Genomic DNA, 19,949 nt, shown 5'->3' on the forward strand with positions numbered 1-19,949 from the left:
ATAATCTTCTCTGGGCGATGCTGCATGCTCTGCACTCCCTCTTGATTATACGGGATACTCTTCTCCTTTCTTTGGGTTTAACTGGATTCTTTCCAAATTACATTGAATGCTTCTTCTCTCCCTCTTTCTTTCTGAATTACACTGGACACTTTACTTATATCTTTGGAATTATTTTCTGCCTGGGTTACAATGGACGTGTTCTTTCTCCCCCCCCGCCCCCCACCCCTCCCCCCGGCTTGCAAGGCACACTGTCCAGAGGCATTTTGTAAAAGCATTCCTCTATAGGTTTTGCAATTGAATGGGTTCCTCAGCCCCCCTGTGCCCTGCAGACCCTGGGTGGAAGAGGTAGCTGAGAGTGCCACCAGCCCCAGCCCTGTCACCCCAGCGCTGGTGGTCAGTCGGGGCCAGCAGCCGGGCACAGGGCAGTCGGTGCAGTACACCCGGACTGCCTTCACTTGCTGCCTGGCCAGGGTTCCTATGCTGTGCTGTGCTTAAACCCGTGCTGTCTTTATTTGGTTCATCAAAGTACATGAGGTATATGACGGGCTATCTCCCTACCGCCGGGGTGGTTTCTTGGCGCATTCGTTCCTCAGGGGATCCACGGTTTATTTGGCTGTGTTTATTTCAAACTCTTTTTATGTGCACATTTTTGGCCGGGACAATCTTCACTCAGCACTGGGTTAAATCCGTAGACCTTGTAACCCTGGGAAAAGACCCCCGTGAGCAGGGTAATCACCTCTGCAGCCCACCCCTCCCAAAACAAAGCCCCCCTGGACCTTGGCACAGGATGGAGTCTAACTGCCCTGGACCAGGGTGGAACCTCAGGGCCCAGACCAGAGAGACTTCCACAGGACAGTTTCTCCTCAGCTCATTTCCCCCCGCCCTGGAGAGATCCTGTGCAGGACAACTTGAGGTGCATTTGCTCCTGTGCCAGAAACCCCGTCCAAGTTCCAAAATAAGGCCCCTCCCTAATGAAGGTAGGAGCCCTGGACAGGGATACGTTTCCCCAGATAAATCCAGTGAATCTCAGTGAACAATAAGAGCCACCCATTACATTAATTAATAGTAAAGACATGTTTCAGCACAACGGTTATATTAACAGTAGTAATGCTGGTGAATACTGATGATTCTGACCAATATTGGTGGTGTCCACCGCCTCCAAAGGCCATGGATAAAGATGCTGAGGCTGAGATTCACTGGGAGCTATCTGGGCCACTGGGTGGAGCCCGGTGCTGAGTGAGGCAATTAGGGTCGACCAGGCTGAGAACTCAGCCTTGATCAGATCCCCACAGCAAGAGCTGCGGGCAGGGATTTTTTTTTGGTATTTCTGTGCATCAGGAATGCGCTGTCAACCACCAGCTGGTTAATGTGGAGATAGGAGAATTTTTGGTCTAAAGTCAAGTTTCTTTTGTTTTTTATACATATGCAATAAAAGCCGAACATAGATTTCTTCTATAAAAACTATTTAGCTAAACAGATACATTCCATCTAAAGTAGGTGAGGATCACTTCAATTCCAGGTGTAAAAGGGGTTTAAAGGGAGTGAGGAGGGGCTGGGCTCCCTTGCTCCCCTGCACACACTCTCCTAAAGCTGTACTCACGTACACGCTGGCTCACACTCCTGTGTACACACTGATCCACACACTCATTAACAGACTGTTTCACACATTGGTGTATGCAGGGCTTCATACAGTAGTCCCACACGCTTGTGTACACAGATTCACACACTCATCCGCACACTCCTATGCAGTCACGTACACTTTGGATCATACACAGACACAAACTCACTCAAGCCCAGGGTACGTGTTAGTTCGTCCAGTTGCCTAGAATCTGGCCCACACGCCCAGTGTGCACGCTGGTCTACACACTCACGTGCACACGAGTGTATGCACTCGCTCGCACACTACAGTAGAAACCTGAGCTCACACACGTTTGTACAGCTAGGCTAACACTATACTGTGTACACCTGGGCTCACGCACCACAGTGTACACCTGGATTCACAGATGAAGGTGTACACCTGGATTCACACACTACAGTGTACACACTGTTTCACAGTCTAGAGTTAAACACCTGAAATCAGAAAGCGGGAAGCGAAAAGCGAAACTGAGGTCAGAGATTCGGGGATCAGGATGGGAGCTGGTGGCCCCCTCTCCACCCCCCCCACTTCCTGTTTAGTCCCATCCCGTCGAAATGGCCCACTCCTCCTCTCAACATTACTTTGGTTTTATCTTTGTTTCATTACTAAATACATCTCGGAGGAAAGCCAGGGTTTGTTTGTGAGGACGGGAAGACCCGGGGGCAGAGAGAGAGGAGGGTTTCCCACTGCAACCCGACCCTGGCTATGAGGTATATAGGAGCAGGGACACGGCCGTCTCCCACTCATATCTAATTAAAACCCACGGTTGTTTTAATTGAAGTATTCAAATGCCGGAGAAACATTTTTAAAAAGTGTTGTGTCTCTTTTTTTTTGGTTTGAGTGATATAACTGGGTGTTCAGGCACTGGATAGTAGCAATATGCAGAGAAGATGTGTTAAGTTTGGTCTTGTAGTATGGGGAGGGCTTTGTATCTGAATAAAATATTTCAAGCAGTAAATAAATAGATAAATCCCTCCCCACTGGGAAATAATACAAAATAAACACTATAAATGATATAAAACCCCAAATCCCAGAGAAAACTTAAAGGAGAAAAAAACCGAAGGGGAATGGTGATGGATCCATGTGGAAGTTCGGAAGGTTGAGCGTCAGGCCGTGAGCAAGCCCCCGTCGCACAGACCTGCGCAGCCTCTCTGGGATCCTCCTCCATAAGGTCCAGAGGGAGCTGAGAAGCTGGAGTCAGAGTGATTGGCACTCCCTCCCCGCCCCGGTCACTCTGCACTGGAACCGGCGGGGCCGATGCTGACCGCGGGCAGCCCCTGTTCGCTGCAGGCTGCAGGAGGTTTCGTCTGCAGAGAGGCGACCGAAGCCAGACTGACGGCCGTGGGGTTACTGGCGAGAAGAGGCAGGCTGGGGTGGTTGAGGAAGAGGGGTGAGGTAACGATGCTCTGTGTCCCTGCACTGCCTGCGCCACTGGACAGCACCAAGTTCCCGCCGGCGTCAAGGCTGGTAATTGGAATGGTCCCACCACTCGCGAGGGCTGCAAGAGAAGAGAAGACAATGGGGAACAGGCAGTGAGAACTGTACATACCATGGGGAACAGGCAGTGAGAACTGTACATACCATGCGGAACAGGCAATGAGAACTGTACATACCATGCGGAACAGGCAGTGAGAACTGTACATACCATGGGCAACAGGCAGTGAGAACTGTACATACCATGGAAACAGGCAGTGAGAACTGTACATACCATGGGCAACAGGCAGTGAGGACACCCGTACAGACTGGGAGAACGGGCAGTGAGAACAGCAGTACAGAGTGTGGGGAACAGGCAGAGGTGACAACAATACAGACCATGAGGAACAGGCAGTGAGATCTGTACATACCATGAGGAACAGGCAGAGAGAACTATACACACCATGCGGAACAATTGGAGAGGACATCAGAATATATATACTGGAGAACAGGCAGTAAAAATGCAGTACACACCATGGGGAACAGGCAGCGACAACACAGTACACACCATGGGGAACAGTGAGAATGCAGCGGTAATTCTCAGAGCACCCAGAACGTAGCATGCACAGGGACAGCATACAGACAGAACACAACACAGAGAGGAAGTGTACAGTCAGAACACAGTACACACATACACAGCTTTCAGTCAGAACACAGCACAGATAGAGAGAGCATATGGTCAGTACAAAGCACAGAGAGGGCATACAATCAGAACACAGCACAAACGGAGTGCATACTGTCAGAACACCAGACAGAGGGAGAGAGCACACAATACACAGAGCATACAGTCAGAACACAGGAAACACACAAAGAGCACAGAGAACACAACACACAGGCAGAGCATACAGTGCAAACACAGCACATGGAGAGATCATTGAGTCAGAACACAGCAAGAGGAGCATACAGTCAGGAAACATCACATACAGATGGAGTACACAGTCAGAACACAGCAGATGACACACACACAGAGCACACAATCAGAACAAAACACACAGAGGGAGCATACAGTCAAACATAACACACACACACACAAGGAAAGCACGCAGTCAGGATACAGAAAACACAGTGAGAGCTTACTGCCAACATACAGCACCCACAGAGTGAACAACCAGACAGAACCCAGCAAAGGGAGAGGATAGTTAGAACACAGCACACACAGAGATAACATACAGTACAACAGAGCACACAGTCTCAACACAGCACAGAGAGATTGTACACCATCAGAATACAACACACAGGGAGAGCACACAACACAGAGAGAGAGAACACAGTCAGAATACAGCACAGAGACAGAGCATACAGTCAAAGACAATACACACAGGGAGAGGACATGGTCAGAACACAGCACAGAGAGAACATACAGACCAACATAACACATTCAAGGAAAACACAGTCTAAACACAGCACAGAGCGAGAGAGTACATAGTCAAAATACAGCACAAAGGGTCGACAGTTAAAACAGTAGAGAGTCAAAGGGAGCACAGTTAGAACACAACACACACAAAGATCACACGAACGCCAGCTGAGCACACAGTCAGGCGAAGGTAATTGGATGGAATAGGGAGTAGTGTAAACGCTCTGAAAGACAGCAACAAGGCACAGTCAGTACATTGGGGATATGCGTGCCACACAGGAGAGGTCTCAAGTCCTTATACCCAATAACTAAAGGAAATACAATGCCACTCTGGAGTGAAATGAGAACACAACCCACAAATACATCACAGTTACTGAGAACACAACGTGGCGATGCATTTGAACTGGTCCCAATGCTGCTTTACGTGAGAACACACCGTCATGAGGACATGGGGAACAGATGACATGGAGTGGGAACGCACCCCCAGTGATATTCGCCATATGTCATGAGGTTGTCATGACCACTGCTAGAGGGCAGAACACTGCTGGAACTCCAGGGAACAAACTGAAAAACACCGGGACGTGATCACTGAGATATCGTGACGTGATATAAAAATAAAGCAGGCCACTGAGATGTGACAGGGTGTAGAGGGGAGAAAGAAGAGAGTCTCTTGGGACTGAGGAAGGCAACCCTGTGCAGATCGGAAGTAGCCGGGGACAGGATATTCTCCGGAAACAATGCTGACACTGTTAGAGGGCCAGGTACTGATCTAAGATTCACAGCACCCAGAATATCAAAATGACAGAATGTTGCAAAGGTTACGAGTGCACATCTAAAGTAGTGCAACAAAAAAATTCTGAAGTGACAATAAGAGAATGATTGCAAGAAGTAGAGTTAAGAATCTGAGAATGTGGCAGCACGACTGGGAAGGAGGTGACTAGTTCAGAGGTCTGATGGTAGTGTGAAAGAGATATGGGATCACCGAACTTGGGACACCGAGACACCAGATAGAGGGACACAGAAATATAACTACGGACAGGGGCACAAGGTCAGAAACACTGAACCAAGGACAGGGACACTAAACCGGGGTCGGAGACACTGAACCGGGGACGGGTACACTGGCTCAAGAACGTAGACACTTGACAAGGAATGAGACGGAGACATAGTTCGAAGGGTGTTGTAAGATTGTGCCCTGGGGCACTGTTGCTTGTGAGAATGCTGGCATCAATGCCGGGAGGGCTGGAAATGCTCAGTCAGTCAGGCAGCCTCTAAGCAGAGAGTGGGAGTGACCATTTCTGATTGACGGCCTTGTGCGTTGACAAGGAGGAGCCGGAGGTACTCATTTGGGCCTACAAGCTCTCTGCCTTCCCGTCAGATCTTTGCTACTGGGGCTTTGGTATGAGCAATGTCCCGTGCCTTCTCCAAACCTTCCACCCCCAAATTCCTCACTCCACCATCAGCGAGTCCACTGCCACCGCTCCCCGTGGACATCGTCAACCTCTCACTGCTGCAGTCAGAGTTTCCAACCTGCTTCTATAGGCATGGAGGTACCAATACAAAGGGTCGCAAGAGGCTGCAGAGAGTTGTAGACTTAGCCAGCACCATCATGGGCACAACCCCCGCACCGTTAGGGACATCTTCAAGTAGCGGTGCCTCAAGCAGGGGACGTCTATCATTAACGGCCCTCACCGACCAGGACAAACCCTCTTCTCATTACCAGTGGTGCGGGGGTACAGCAGCATCCTTCCCCGAGTGTACACCAAATGGGGGCAGGGAAGGGGAAAGAACGAAGGGATTACACTGTTTGGAGGCAGTACAGAACAGGTTCACCAGGTTGATTCCAGAGATGAAGAGAGATGGAGTCACCCGGGATTATACTCAGTGGATGAGAAGGATGAGAGGGGATCGTGTATAAAATTATAAAAGGAATAGATAAGATAGAGATAGGAAAGTTGTTACACTGGTAAGCAAGATTAGAACTACAAGACATAGCCTCAAGATTTTGGTGGAATAGGTACATGAAAGGAGATGAGGAGAAACTGCTTTTCCCAGGGAGTCGTGACACTATGGAATTCTCGGCCTACAGAAGCAGTACAGCTAACCTCATTAAGTATATTTAAGGAAGAGTTGTATAGATTTTTGCATAGCAGGGGATTTAAGGGTTAGGGGGAAAAGGTGAGTCCACAGCCAGATCAGCTATGATCTTATTGAATGGTTTGACAGGCCAGATGGTCTGCTCCTGTTTCTATTTCTTATGTTCTTATGAATGGACAGCTGAAGTTTCTGATTAAAATCCTTCTTTCAAAACGTCATGTTTATTTCCCTCCACCGATGCTGTCTGACCCGGTGAGTTCCACCATGGTTCACTCCTTCTTCCTCTAAACCCGATGGTCTGCAGGCTGGAGATGCTCCGTCTGCAGGCAGTGGGCGATGCTCATCCCGAATGCCTGGGGTACAAGGTTAAATCAGGAGATCCCATTGGGGGCAGGGTGAGAGAGAGTCGGAACCTTCAGGAGAGGGGATAGAGAGTCCAGGGAGTGGGGAGTCGAGACATTTAGGACATGGGGAGGGAGAGTCAGGACCATTAGGGGGGTGGGGAGGGAAGTCAGGAACTTTAGGGGAAGAAGGGGGGAGTCAGAGGAAAGGGTGTGACAGTCATGACCTCAGGGGAGGGGGAAGAGGCAGGACCTTCAGGGAAAGGAGTGGGAGAGTTGGGTATCTTCAGGGAGGGGGAGAAGAAAAGAGTCTGGACTTTTCAGGGGAGGGGGTGGAGAGTTGGGACCTTCAGAGGAGAGGATAAAGAATTGGGGCCTCAAGGGAGGGTTATGCTTAAGCACAGCTGTGGTTGTACAGCTGAGACAAGATTTCTTTTCTTGACACTCCACTACACCCACCCACCGGAGAATAGTGTCTAACCTCCCCAAACCCAGTATGAAGACATGCAAGTTTTGGAACAGTCATCAGTCTGAAATGTCAGCTTTCCCTTGCTCTGCACAGATATACCTTGTCCATCATTCCTTGCTTCACAACAGGACAAAGATGAGAACCTAAGGCTGGCACCTAATCCTTGGAAAGAGAAACCAGGAAAGTCAGAGCAGCAAGATGGACACCAAGGTGATGGAAAAGAGCAGGAGGTGATCGGGGAAAGATGACGGGACAGAATGGAGCAGAGGGTGAGATCAGGAGAGATTGGGGAAGAGACAAGAAGTATATGTGAGAAGGGAGAAAGAGATTGAAGGGGGTTAGAGGGCAAGAGAGGAGAGAAGATAAGAGAATTGGAAAGGGGAGTAGTGACCTTCAGGGACACGTCCAGTCCAGACGTGTGGTGGTTTACGGGAGATGGGGGGGACTGTATGATATGACAGTAATGGAGTGGAATGTGTAACATACATGCGGGCAGGATTCATGACGCATATGGCAGGGTGTGTGACGGGTCTGATGCAGGATGTGTGGGACCGTCACTCCCGAGGCCAGCAGCACTTGCCTTGTGGGTGAAATGGAATGAGTGCACACACAGATACAAACAAACCTTGGATGGTGGCCAAGGGATTACTGGCCATCAACGAGGCGTTAATCCCATGGTTGACAGGCAGCAGTGAACTCCTGCAATCCAACCAACAGAAGGCATTCAGAAACAGTCGTCGCATACTGAGGGGTGCAGGTCCTGGCTGGGTCCGTGGGCAGGCATGCACAGGGGTGCAAGGGGGTGCTCCTTCAGTGTGGAGTGTCAACGCCAGTGAATGTGTGTGCTTATATGTTTGTATACATGTGTGCATACATGCTGTCTGTGTGTGTGTGTGTGTATATGCATAGTTGTATGTGTACATTTTGTATGTATGTGTGTGCATAATATGTGTGCAACATTTACATGTGTATGTATAGGCACATGCATATTGTGCGTGTGTTTTTAAGCATATGCATTCCGGGCATGTACACATCCGTGTGTGTGGGTGTTTTTGGAGATAGGGTGTGTGTGTGTTTTTGGGGGTAGTGATGGCGATGGATATGTTTTGGGGGGACGATGGGATGGGACGGGGATGCTGTCAGCCCCACATGGCATCGAAGTCTCACTCCAGACCTCATCATCTCCTCTATGTTCCCCTCTCCCTCAGGGTAACCAGACCACCAACTCTCTCTTCTGTTTCCTCCGCAGTGTGCTCCATTCCACAGGACATGCACCCGCCCCCCCAGCCCCTGGTGTCTCTGACATCGCCTCTCTCCCTTCCCCCCCTCCCTCGCATTGCGCCGCTCCCTGGTGTTTCAGCGTCTCTGGGCTGAGGTGTGAGAAGGGAATGTCTCTTACCCTGTGCTGGTGTTCAGTGCTGACAGTGCCATCGAGTGGCTGCTGTTTGTGCTGTTCGGGGGTGTGGGAGGGGAGGTGTTGAGTGCCGACAAGGAGCTCCCGCTTACTCCCGGCGTGTGTGACGACCCAGCGGCAGACATGGTAGAAACTGGGAGTAGACAGGACAGGATCACAGTCAGCACCATTGCTGGGCTCAGCTCACTGAACCATTCCCTTCCTTCCCAGGTCATGCAATACCTCTCCATCCCAACCAGAACCAACACCGTCCTGTTACCTCACCCCACACCATTCCCTCCTCCTGTCTCTATTCCCCCCCACCTTCCCATTCCTGTCCTGGTCCCTGTCCACTCCACCACCCCTCCTCTGCATCTCTCCCCCATCCATCCTCATCTTCCCCTCCCCCTATACCTCTCCCTCCTCCCCCCCTCCCTCTCCCCCTCTCTATCTCTCTCTATCTCTATCTCTATATATATCTCTCTCTTTCTCTCTCCCCCTCTCTCATCTCTTTGTCTCTTCCAACTCATGTGCTGAGGATGTCCATCTCACCTCAAAACCCTGCCCCTCACCCCTCCGAACACTCCCTTGGCCCTCTCCCATCCACAATCTCTCCCTCCCTGCCCCTCTCCCCCACATTCATTCACTCCTTCCCTCTCTCCCTCTCCTCCAACCTTCTATCCCCAACCCCGATCCCCTCGCCTGCCCCTCTCCCTTGCCCCTCCCCACCCTCTCCACCACACCTTCCCCTGCCCCTGGCACCCCCTCCCCTGTCCTTTTCCCATACCACCCTATCTCCTCTTCGGCCCCTCCTCTCACCCGCTCCTTTTCCCTCCCCTGTCCCCGACCCTCTTTCTTCACCCCTCCACCCTTCATCCACTCCCTGCCCCTCCCACTCTAACCTTGCCCAACTTTTCCCATCCTCTTCCTCTCCCTGCCCCTCTCCCCCTCCCTCAGCACTCTACAGCCACTATCCCCAACCCCAGTCTTCTCCACCCGCAATACCTTCCTCCACCTCGTTCCCCCTGCACCCTGTGCCCAGCCCCACCATACACTCCCCCTGTCTTTCTCTTCCCGCGCCCCCCCCACCCAGAGCCCGCCTGCTCCCCTGTTGCGGTTACCCTCCCCCTGTCTTTCTCTTCCCGCCCCACCGCCCCCACCCCGCCTGCTCCCCTGTTGCGGTTCAGCCTGTTACCTGTTGTGCTGAGGCTGTTGGAACTCTGTGATACTGGCAGGTTCAAACCCGTGGGCTGAGGAGAGACCTGGAAGGGAGCGGTAAATGGAACAACCATCAGACAGACACTGGGAAGGGTTCGGCGAGCCAGGGGCTGAAACTGTGCCGGTGACTACACGCCATTAGGAGTCTGAGGAGATTTGGCATGTCACCAAAGGCTCCAGCAAATTAACCGGGTGCATCACCACCTGGAACGGAGCCTCCAACGCACTGCATTGAAAGAGTCTGCGAGGGTTTTAGACTCAACAACTCCATCACAGGCATACCCTAACCTGGTGTCTCAGGAAGGTGTCATCCATCATAAGGACCTTCACCATGCAGGAGATGCCCTCTTCTATCAGCAGGCAGGAGGTACAGGAGCCTGAAGGCCCACACCTCGTCCTTTGGGAAGAGTTTCTTTAGGAACTCCTCTCCCACCAGATTTCTGAACAGTCCATGAATTCATGAACACTACTTCACTATTCTGCACTATTTATTTTCTTATTGCAACATATATTTTTAAAGCTCACCAATGCCTTTACTTCTTCAGGAGACTAATGGAATTTGACATGACCTCACCACCCCTAGACAATTGTTATTGATGCAACATAGAAAGCATTCTGTAGGATACATCACAGCTTGGCACGGCAACTGCTCTGCTAGTGACTGCAAGAAACTGCGGCGAGTTGTGGACACAGCTCAGCGCATCACGGAAACCAGCCTCCCCTCCACGGACTCTGTCTATACTTCTCCCTGCCTCGGTAAAGCAGCCAAGATATTCAAAGACCCTTCCCATCCCAAACATTTTCTCTCCTCCCCCCTCCCATGAGTGGAAAATACAAAAGCCTAAAAGCATGTACCTTGAGGCTCAAGGTCAGCTTCTGTTAAACAGACTGAACAGACTTCTTGTACGAAAAGATGAACTCCTGGCCTCACAATCTACCTCATTATGATATCATTTACATGCACTGCACTTGTTTGCATTGGTTTTTATACTCTGTTTTTATCTTGTTCTACCTCAGTGCACTGTGTAATGATTTGATCTGTGAACAGTACCCAAGACAAGCTTCTCACTATATGTTGGTGCACATGATAATAAACTAATACCAAAATGTCCTGTTGCCATAAAATGAAGTTCACGATATAACATCAATGATTCTAGGAATGAAAGAGCTATCATATGAGGAACGTCTGGCAGCTCTTGGGCTGTATTTCCTGGAGTTAAGGAGAATGAGGGGAAGATCTCAGAGAAACATTCCAAATGTTAAAAGACCTGAACAGATTAGATATGACAAAGTTATTTCCCATGGTAGGGGAGTCTAGGATAAGAGGGCACGACTAACGACTTCAGGATTGAAGGATGTCCTTTTAGAACTGAGATGCAGAGAAATTACTTTAGTTAAAGGGTGGTAAATCTGTGGATTTTTTTTTTCCATGAGTGGCTGTTGAGGCCAAGTAATTGGGTGTATTTAAGACAGAAATAAAAAGGTTCTTGATTAGCCAAGACATCAAAGGGTATGGGGTGAAAGCAGGGGAGTGGGGATGACTGGAAGAATTGGATCAGCCCATGATTGAATGGCAGAGCAGACTCGATGGGCTGAATGGCCTAGTTCTGCTCCTATATTGTATGGTCTTATGATAATAAACCTGATTCAGGTTCTGACCGAGCAGCAGCAGGAAGGGAGGTGGCTGGCCCAGGACCACAGCACAGGCTACACTCTTTCAGCAGGTGGCTGGAGCCAGCTCCCCTCAGATCACAGCTCCCTGTGAGCGCTAACTTCCACCCTGCAGCCAGTGAGGACCAGTGGGCACACCCTCTGCTCTGCAAAGTCCATTATCCCATGAGGCACAGTTCAGTATCCAACACACTGAGGAGCAAGGCTGAACCTTGGCAAGTTCGAGGCATATCCACTGGAAAGCAAAACTTTGTACTGCCAGTGAATCAATTCTGACTTGAAGAATATTTAACAGAGACTCAAGAGATTACAGATTCTGGAATCTGGAGCAGTAAACTAACTGCAGGAAGAACTTAGCAAGTCAAGCAGCATCTGTGGGAGACAGGGGATGGCTGCGGTTTTGGGCGGAGACTCTGCGTCAGGCTCTTAAGAGACATTTAAGTGTGCTGTGAACAGATAAGGGAGGTTCTAGATTAGGACCTGCGCGTGGACTCTCTCTGGAGAACTTCACAGAGAGGGACTCACACCAGAGTTACAGGGGGCAGCTGGTAGGGTGACCACCAGGAAGAACAGAAGGGGTAGGCAGAGAGTGCAAGATCCCTTGTGATTGTTCCCTCGCTAACATGTATCCAGTTTTGGCAGAGGGTGGCCTTTCAGAGGCGAGCAGCAGCAGCCTGGTCTGTGGCTCAGTGACTGAGTCTGAAGCACAGCAGGGAGGGTGGAGACAAGGAGAGCTGTAGTGATGGTTAGGAGGACAGACAGGAGATCCTGCGGCCACAGGATGGTGTGTTGCCTCCCTGCTGTCAAGGTTGAGGATGCCTCTGAACAGTTGCAGGTCATTCTCAAGGGGGACAGCAAGCAGCTGAGTTGCTCCAGCATCTTGTATGTGTTCCTCAAGGTTTTCATTACCTGCAGGACCTCTTGTGTCACTTCATCTTCTACATTTGCCTCAACTTCCTCATCTCCCACCGGGTCCCACCTCTCTGGTGGGCAGTTTAAAGCCACCTGAATAGGTGCAGCAGATCCACCTGCCAGGATACTGATCTCCTTCAGCTCAGGTGTAACCCATCCCTCTTGTCCACGTCACCTCTGTCCAGGAGACATCCCAACAGTCCAATACCCGAATCCCTGCCTTACACCAGCTCCCTACCACACATTCTTTTGTCCTACCCTCCTCTTAAAGTTGAAACTTATTATCGAAGTACGTACATGTCACCATATACAACTCTGAGATTCATTGTCTTGTGGGCATACTCAATAAATCTATAATAGAATAATAGTGGACTGCAATAAGGTAGATACAAATGAACAATGAATATTATGTATTTTATGCATATTATTGAATCCAGTTTTGCTAACCTATACTATATGCCTTCATTGATGATATATCATTTTTTGCATAAAATTAGTATATCATTAATAAAACTGAAGGATTCAGTGGCAGTGTTTCCACACTGTTTGGATTTGCTCAGCAAACATTAAAGCAAAAACTCCAGAAGGGAAGGAATAAAAAAATTAGAGCAACATAATTGGGCAGCAATTTGTTTTCTAAAATTAACCATCTAAACATTCTGACTGCAGCTGGGTCTCAATGTGCTGAGATGCCTCAAAAAAACAGCACCATTGTAAGTGCTACATCTGTAGAGCCTGTGGACTTTCCCCTTGGTCATGCCTTTCCAGTGGAGCCAGGCTGGCTGAAGATAAACCCAGGGTCTCCAGACATTATGTTTTCTGCTGACCTTTTTCACTCATCAGCTTTGGGGTAACTTCTTGCGAATGGTAATACAGTCATAGTTCTGTCCATTGTTGCCTGAACTGGATACAGTTAGTAAGCTCCTAAATGATCATTCTGAGCAGTTGGGAAAAAACACACAATTATCCATGGGAAACGATGCAAGAGGAATCGATCTATGTGACAAAGAGTTTAGTTAACTGGCTTTGTATTCTTAAGGGCCTTTTCTTTAGAGTAAACATGCTTTCCCCAAATATTTCCTTATCTTTCTTTGCTGGAGAGTCTTACAAGGAAAGAGAAGAGCATTGGTTCAAATTAGTCAAAGTTCCACAGATGGGCCAACCTTCAGTGGAGACCCAGAGGCATACGCTGCTGCCAACAGCCGTAGATGAAGAGGTTGCATGCCACAAAAATAGCCCTGGGGCCACGCAATCTGTCCCAATGTTTAACCATTCCTGGCTGCAGTTCCAAACCAGTACGTCAAATGGCATCACAAAAGGGAATGTGGAAGATGCAGGGAGAGTTACATGCCCAAGCGGAATATCAAAAATTCAGAAGATGTGAAAGTTGTCAAAAGGTTAAACAAAGTAAATAAGTTTATAATCAAGGTACATATGTGTTACCATATATGTTGCTGACCTTACGAGCATATTCAAAAGTTCAAAAGTAACTTTATTATCAAAGTATGTATATGTTACCATATAGTGCCTTGAGGTTTATTTTCTTGTAGATTTTACAAGGAAAAAAGAAATACAATAGAATTTTATGAAAAACTGTAAGACAATGAAAGACAAAGGCTGGCAAACAACCGATGTGCAAAAGAAAACACACTGTGCAGATAAAAATAATACTCAGAATGTGAGATGTAAAGAGTCCTTGAAAGAGGATCTGTAGGTTATAAAATCAGTTCAGAGCTGCAGTGATTGAAGTTATCCACTCTAGTGCAGGAGCCTGATGCTTGTAGGGTAATAACTGTTCCTGAACCTGGTGGTGTTCGATCTAAGGCCTCTATACCTCGAGATGAGGGCATGGCCTGTATGTTGGGGTTCTTTGATGACAGATGCTGCTTTCTTATCGTAGTGCTCTATGTAAATATACTCAATGGTGGGGAGGGCTTTGGCTGTGATAGACTAGACAATGTCCACTTCTTTCTGTAGCCTTTTCTGTTCCTGGGCACTGGTGTTTCCATACTAGGTTGTGCTGGATACTTTCCATTGTGCATCTATACCAATGTGACGTGGCGCTGGACTAACCCAGAGATTACTAATCTAAGTTTTGTCCCCCATATTCCCATCGACTTCCTCCTGACCACTCATCCACACAGTAGGGAGCAAGATACAGCCGACTTTTGTAAGATAAAGATGAACCTGATCTCTGAGTCTGCCTCATCATGACCACTGCAGTTTATTTCTCGAACTGCAATACTTCCCTCCTCAATACCAGCCTCCTGCTCTTCTGTCACCTCCTTCCCCAGTGCTTGTGGACTTGGGTTCTTAGCTCATTCTTTAAAAAAAAATAACCTGTATTCGCGATTAAAAAATTATGCAAGAATAAACCATTCAAAGTCTTTTCATTCCTGGGCAATGCATTTAGTAGTGTTAACCATAAACACAAGAGAAAATCTCTGGAAACACAGAGCAACATACACAAAACGCTGGAGGAACTCAGCAGGCCAGGCAGCGTCTACGGAAATGAATAAACAGTCAATGTTTCAGGCTGAGACCCTTCTTCAGAACTTGAAAGGAAGGGAGAAGATGCCAGAGTGAAAAAGTGGGTGGAGGGGGAACTGGAAGGAAGACTAGCTAGAAGGTGATAAGCAAAGCCAGGTGGGTGGGAAAGTAAAGGGTTGAATCTGATAGGAGAGGAGAGTGAACCGTAGGAGAAGGGGAAGATGGAGGGCCACAAGGGGGAGGTGAGGGGAAGAGATAAGAGGCCACAATGGGGAACAGAAGAAGAGGAAAAGGGGAAGGGGAAAAAAGTTACCAGAAGGAGAAATCAGTGCTCTTGCCATCAGGTTGGAGGCTATCTAGATGGAACATGAGATGTTGCTAACTTCACCCAAAAGAGGAAACCATAGACCAACATGTTGGAATGAGAATGGGGATAGGAACTAAAATGATTGGCCACTGGGAAATTCCGCTTTTGGCGGATGGAGCTGAGGTGTTTGACAAAGTGCTCTCCCAATTTACATCGGGTATCACCAGTGTGTTTAGACAGCACTGGACACAACAGACCCCAAAAGATTGGCAGGTGAAGTGTTGCCTCACCTGCAAGGACAGTTTGTTTACAGTACCTGAATGGAGGTAAGGGAGGAGGTGAAAGGGCAGGTCATTTGCAAGGATATGTGCTGGGAGGGACAAATGAACAAGGAAATCATGGAGGGATCGATCCCTGTGGAAAGCAGAGAATGTGAAGGGGAAGGGAGGTAAAGATGTATTTTGTGGCAGGATCCTTTTGAAGATGGCGGAAGTTGCAGAGAATGAAGTGTTGGACATGGAGGACATGAAGTGAGGACAAGAGGAAAAATATCTCTGTTAAGGTGTCGGGAACAAAGGATGAGCGTAGATGTCCGGAAAACGGAGGAGATGCAGGTGAGGGCTGCATCAATGGAGGGGGAAAGGAACCCAGATTTTGAAGAAGGAAAGCATCTCTGATGTCCTGGAAACAAATGCTGTGGAGTCAAATGAACTGAGAAAAGGGAATGGCATTTTACAGGAGACAGAGTGGGAAGAGATACAATCGAGATAACTGTGGGAATCGGTAGGTTTATAAAAGATACTGGTCGACAGTTTGTCGCCAGAGATGAAGACAGAGAAATCAAGAAAGGGAAGAGGGGTGTCAGAAGTGGACTGAGTGAATTTAAGGGAAGGGTGGAAGTTGGAGGCAAAGTTGATGAAATTGAGGAGGTCCAGGATGGGTGCATAATGCAGCATCAATGCAGTCGTCAATGTAGAGCAGGAAGAGTTGGGGAGCGTTACTGGGTAAGGCTTGGAATATGGACTGTTCTACGTAGTCAACAAAAAGGCAGGCATAGCTGGGGCCCATGTGGGTGTTCATGGCCACCCCCTAAGTTAGGAGAAAACTAGTGTTAACTTCGTTTTTCATACTGATGCACATTGCGATGCATGTGGCTCCCCACAGTGGTACGTTAATACATTATTTTGGGGCTTTCCCACCCAATCCAGAACGTCCCTGTCCTGTAGTGGAAGAACCCGGAATGGGGCCACCTGGTCTATCGAACCTGCTCCGCCATTCAACAAGATCATGGTTGATCTGGGCATGGACTCAGCTCTACCACCTGTCTTTTTCCAAGAACCCTACTATGCAAAAATCTATCTCACTGTGTATGAAGTATATTTAATGAGGGAGCCTCTACCGCTTCCATCAGCAGAGAATTGCACAGATTCACTACTCTCTGGGAAAAGCAGCTTCTCCTCATTTCCGTCCTAAATGTACTCCCCCTGAATCTTGAGGCTATGCCCCTTAGGTCCAGTCTCACCTACCCGAGTCTTGTAAACTTTATATATTTCCATTTCATAGGTTTCTATAAGATCTGCTCTCAATTTTCTGAATTCCAGTGAGTATAGTCCCAGGAGACTCAACCTCTCCTTATTGGTAAACCCCATCATCTCTGGAATCAACCTGGCGAACATCCTCAGTACATCTTTCCTCAAGTAGAAACCAGGACTACGAGCAGTACTCCAGGTGCGGTCTCACCTGTGCCCTGTACAGCTCCAGCATAACTTCCCTGCTCTTTAATTCAATCCCTCCAGCAATGAAGAACAACATTGCATTGGCCCTGTGTTGTACCTGCAAACCGACCTTTTGCGATTCAGGCGCAAGCACCCCCCAGTCCCTCTGCAACCTGTCACCATTTACATAATAACCTCTGCCTCTCCCTCCTGTATCTGGAATGTGCCAACTGGCAGTGTTCCCTAATGAATATCTCACCGTGCTGGGAGACCAATGAGTTTTGGGCAGGCCACAGGGTGCCTTTTGTTGAGCTGATGATCTTCCAGCAGCACTTAACATCCGTCTCCCCGTGTCTCCCGCCCCGGGAACAGCTCCTAGATCAGTTTACACAACTGTTGGGGATGAAGTGGGACACGGGGCCCCTGCAGGAGCCCTCATCAACATGGCGCCTCTTCCGGTAACTCTCACAGCTGGGCGGAGGGTGTCCCACCTTCCCCCTCCCCTCGTGCGGCCACAGCAGCCCGGCGCGGTGCTCCGCACCCCTCACTCTGCAGCAAAAAAGGGTGGGGTGGGCAGGTCACTCTGTTCCCCTGGGGTGGAGCCAGCCTCGCCCACTCACCATGTGTGTGCTGTAGACGGACGGCTTGCTGTGGGTGTGGGGAGTCAGGCCGCTGTTGCTGGCGGGGTTGATGCGCTTCTCCTTCTGCCGCCGGTTACAGAACCAGACGCGGATCACCTCCTTCTCCATGGTCAGCTGCTCGGCGATCAGCTGGATCTCCTCCGAGGTCGGCTTCTGGTTCTGTCCGAGGGAGGGGTGGTCACAGCTAGAGTCACACACAAGCTCGGAGGGGGACGTCCCCTCGCCTTCTGACTGAACCCCCACCACGCTCCAACAGCCTCCCCCACCCACACCCACCCCTCACAGTCTCAGCATCAACCACACCCTCCCCCACTAACTTCACCCTCACTGCCCCCTTCCCCATACCTCTCGTGGACTCCCTCCCCAAACAATTCCGCACCCTCCATCTACCTCCCACTGCCTCACCAGCCCAAACCCTCCTAACATCAAGCCTCTGCTACTCCCTCCACAGCACCGTCCCCCACCCACACCCACGCAAAGTGTACCACACTGCCATCTACCTCTCGCAAACTCATCCACCCCGCCATTCCTACTCCCCCACTCTCAACACTGACATATTACCTTCCCCACCGTGATCCCTTTCACTCTAATCAATCCCCAATCCCCCTCCACCTCTCGATCTGCATACCCATCAGATGACTCTGTGTGTGTTCACTGTCACCAGACTCACCCCGCAGTAACATATTCCCTGCCCAGGAGCATGGTGAGCCCAGTCCTGTATAACACACTCCCTGCCCATCAGTCATAAACACAGGAGTTTCTGCAGAAGCTGGAAATCCAGAGTAACACACACAAATTGCTGAAGGAACTCAGCAGGTCAGGCTGCATCTATGGAGAGGAATATACAGCTGGTGTTTCAGGCTGAGACACTTCACTGGTCCCGATGAAGGGTCTCGGCTCGAAACACTGACTGCCTATTCCTCTCTGCAGATGTCACCTGACCAGTTGAGTTCCTTCAGCATCTTTTTGTGTACTACGTTGTCCGTCAGTGTGGTGTCCCACTTTTGTGTGAGAGACATTCTGCCCTTACTCAGGGATACCTACCGCCAGGAAGCTCTTCTCTAAGGCCACGCGGACATTGGTCTCGATGCTTGTTCGTTTCTTCCTGCGTCGTCCCCCCATCCCCTCCATGCCGACCGGCGGGCTGCTTAGTGCGTTGGGGCTGGGCAGGGTCGAGTCCGCAGACATGTTCTCTGCCGGGTACACGGGCAGGTGAGTACGACAGGAAGAGGTGTCCTCCCCTCACCATTTCAATCCCTTCCCTCTGTTCCTTGCTATCTCCCTCTCATTCCTTTCCCTCAGACCTTTCATTACATCCAACTCCACTCCTGCACACCCAACCCCTTTCACTCCGTGAAGCTGCATCATTTATCCTCCATCCCCTTCCATTCTACTCCCTCCATCTCTACTGTCACATCCTCCATACTCGCTCACTCATCTCCATCCCTTCCATTCCATCCCTTCCTCTTTCCCTCTCCTTACATCTCTCTCCTACCACCCAATGACCCCCAGCGTATTCTTCTACCATCACACCCTCTGATCTCCTTCACCCGACCCCATCCCTCTCCCTCCAGCCCTGGTATGCCAATCTCGGTCTCCATCACCCGACCCCATCCCTCTCCCTCCAGCCCTGGTATGCCAACCTCAGTCTCCACCGCCCACCCCCACCCTTGTCCCATCTGCATTGCCACTTGGACAAGTGCAAGAAGCTCATCAGTTAAACCAGGGCAGGATCCAAGGAGTCCACAGCCCTGGAAATGTTGTAGAACTGAGAGGCCCAGGAGCACATGATTCTCTTACGCAGGCAGGGAAACTTCCCAGTGCAGATGAGGGGACTCGATCTGAAACATCGATTGCCCATTCCCCTCCATGGGTGCTGCCTGACCAGTTCCTCGTGCACCTCAAAGTTCAAAGTAAGTTTTATCATAAAAGTGCATACGTGTATGTATACAAAGTATGTACGTATACATATCTGTGGTTCAGGATATCACTGTGTCACTACAGAGAAGGTTTGGGAGGTGTAGGATGCACAGGAAGAGGTTGTGATCTAGCCTGAAAGCCGCAGTATAAATAAAAAGAGGGAAAGAGTCCTGAGGGCAGTGGGAGCATTGTGAGAAGTTTTGGGCCCCTTATCTAAGAAGGGATCTGCTGGCATTGTAGAGGGTCCAGAGGATGATCCTGGCAACGAAAGGCCCTCAGGGGCTTTGAGGAGCATGAGGAGCATTTGACGCCTTT

General features: G+C 49.5%; 1 protein-coding gene across 2 annotated transcripts in view; it reads right to left on the reverse strand.

Moving 5' to 3' along the window:
- Nucleotides 1–3,008: 3,008 nt before the first annotated feature.
- Nucleotides 3,009–19,949, reverse strand: part of LOC140201726 (POU domain, class 2, transcription factor 2-like) — a 57,947-nt gene continuing 41,006 nt past the window's right edge. For both annotated transcript variants that reach the window (XM_072266307.1, XM_072266308.1), the window contains 5 exons: nucleotides 18,759–18,907; nucleotides 17,694–17,873; nucleotides 9,956–10,022; nucleotides 8,767–8,914; nucleotides 3,009–3,134 (listed from right to left, as the gene is read on the reverse strand). In XM_072266307.1, coding sequence (XP_072122408.1) covers nucleotides 3,095–3,134; nucleotides 8,767–8,914; nucleotides 9,956–10,022; nucleotides 17,694–17,873; nucleotides 18,759–18,907 — 584 coding nt within the window. In that variant the 3' untranslated portion in view covers nucleotides 3,009–3,094. The remainder of the gene's footprint in view (nucleotides 3,135–8,766; nucleotides 8,915–9,955; nucleotides 10,023–17,693; nucleotides 17,874–18,758; nucleotides 18,908–19,949) is intronic.

Source organism: Mobula birostris, chromosome 8, assembly GCF_030028105.1.
Source record: "Mobula birostris isolate sMobBir1 chromosome 8, sMobBir1.hap1, whole genome shotgun sequence".
NCBI lineage: Eukaryota > Metazoa > Chordata > Chondrichthyes > Myliobatiformes > Myliobatidae > Mobula > Mobula birostris.